At 51.3% G+C, this 1458-nt stretch overlaps 1 protein-coding gene across 1 annotated transcript; it reads right to left on the reverse strand.

The window, feature by feature from the left end:
• Positions 1–82: 82 nt before the first annotated feature.
• Positions 83–1101, reverse strand: PPTG_12338 (hypothetical protein; the record flags this gene model as incomplete). Its single annotated transcript, XM_008908072.1, has 3 exons — positions 83–101; positions 161–431; positions 507–1101. The coding sequence occupies 3 exons, from the start codon at positions 1099–1101 to the stop codon at positions 83–85; spliced, it is 885 nt and encodes a 294-aa protein (XP_008906320.1).
• Between the last annotated feature and the right edge of the window lie 357 nt (positions 1102–1458).

Here is a 1458-nt window from a genome sequence, read left to right on the forward strand (position 1 = left end):
ACGAACGATTCCGACCGTTGTAAACAATACCAGTGCCGAGAAGATAAACGTCGCGATCGGGTCGGCAATCTGCCATTCTGGTTTAAGCCAAATGAGCCCACCTGCGATACAAACGCCGATACTTTGAATAAAGTCGCCCAAGGCATGAATATATGCTGACCGGATATTGAGATTTTCCATATTCTTTTTTGTCGTCGGCTTTTCAGCTCCATCCAATTGAGCAACCTCCAGATCTCCACCGAACGAGTGTTTTCCGTGCTCATGTCCATGCCCGTGAGAATGTCTTTCTCGATGCGTGTGACCGTGCTTTCGAGGTGATAGTCTGTGATAGATCCCTTCATTTCCACTGTATCGGTGGTGGTCTTCGTGATCATCATCCAGCAACTCCCCACCATGCGAGTGGCCCTGGATGACGACTCCACTGTGGGTATCTACAAAACCACGTTCTTGATCAGTATGACCGTGTACGTGTGTGTGCCCACCTCCATGTGAATGTCCATGACTACCAACCCCGTTGTGCGAATGACCATGAGCACCGGCCCCATGAGAATGGCCATGACCCAGGATTTGCATCAGCAACAGGTTTACCAGTAGTCCGATACAGGCCACGATAAACATCAACTTGCCATTAACGTGTTCAGGCGGATTTGGCTCCAAACACTCGATAAACCGATTTACCGCCGCATAGACCAAGACACCCGTTAGAGCCCAAAGCACCTGTACACTCGTATCAGCACCGATAACTTCCGTGCGTTGGAAACCGAAACTCAATCGGTTGGTTGGAGGGCGTGTGCTCGTCCAGATAACAAATAGTGAGATGCAAAATGCCGCCACATCAGACAGCAAGTGAGCGGCGTCCGCCATAATTGCAAGACTGCCGGCCAGGAAACCACCAACGACTTCAGCGACCATGAAAAAGATGGAGCATACACACGCCAACTGCAGTTTCTTCTGGGCATGCTGGGCACTATCACTTAGTGGAATGCGGCGCGGAGGCTCAATCAGAGCAGCATCGTTTGGTTGGCCATTGCTGAAACACGGACAAAGCACCGCTCGGGTGCAGCCGTAGGGACTTGATCGGGTGTGAGACGCGGTCGCCATTTTGGAGAATGGCTTGCAAGTGAGCAGCGTGGTACATAAGAGCCATATCCGTTACCATGCATGTCAGTTGCAAAATCTCCGGCGGTACGTTAAGTGTTTGACGAAAGAGTTGCAAGAGTTAAGTGAGAACAATGCCACGGAAACCGAGCGGACGGATTTTCTTAGCGCGCTAGCTTGCTAGCCCCAAAATGGCAAGGTACATATATATTTACAACAACTCCCCACCTTGCGCGGCGAGGAGGAAGGATCAGATCGCCCCGACGGAGGTGGTCTCGACGAACCGCAAAACCATTCAGCGACTTCTTCTCTGTCCTGGAAATGAGGTGGGATGTTCCGAGCTTAGCGAAGCTCCTCTGG

This window comes from Phytophthora parasitica, assembly GCF_000247585.1.
Source record: "Phytophthora parasitica INRA-310 unplaced genomic scaffold supercont2.28, whole genome shotgun sequence".
Taxonomy (NCBI): Eukaryota; Oomycota; class Peronosporomycetes; order Peronosporales; family Peronosporaceae; genus Phytophthora; species Phytophthora nicotianae.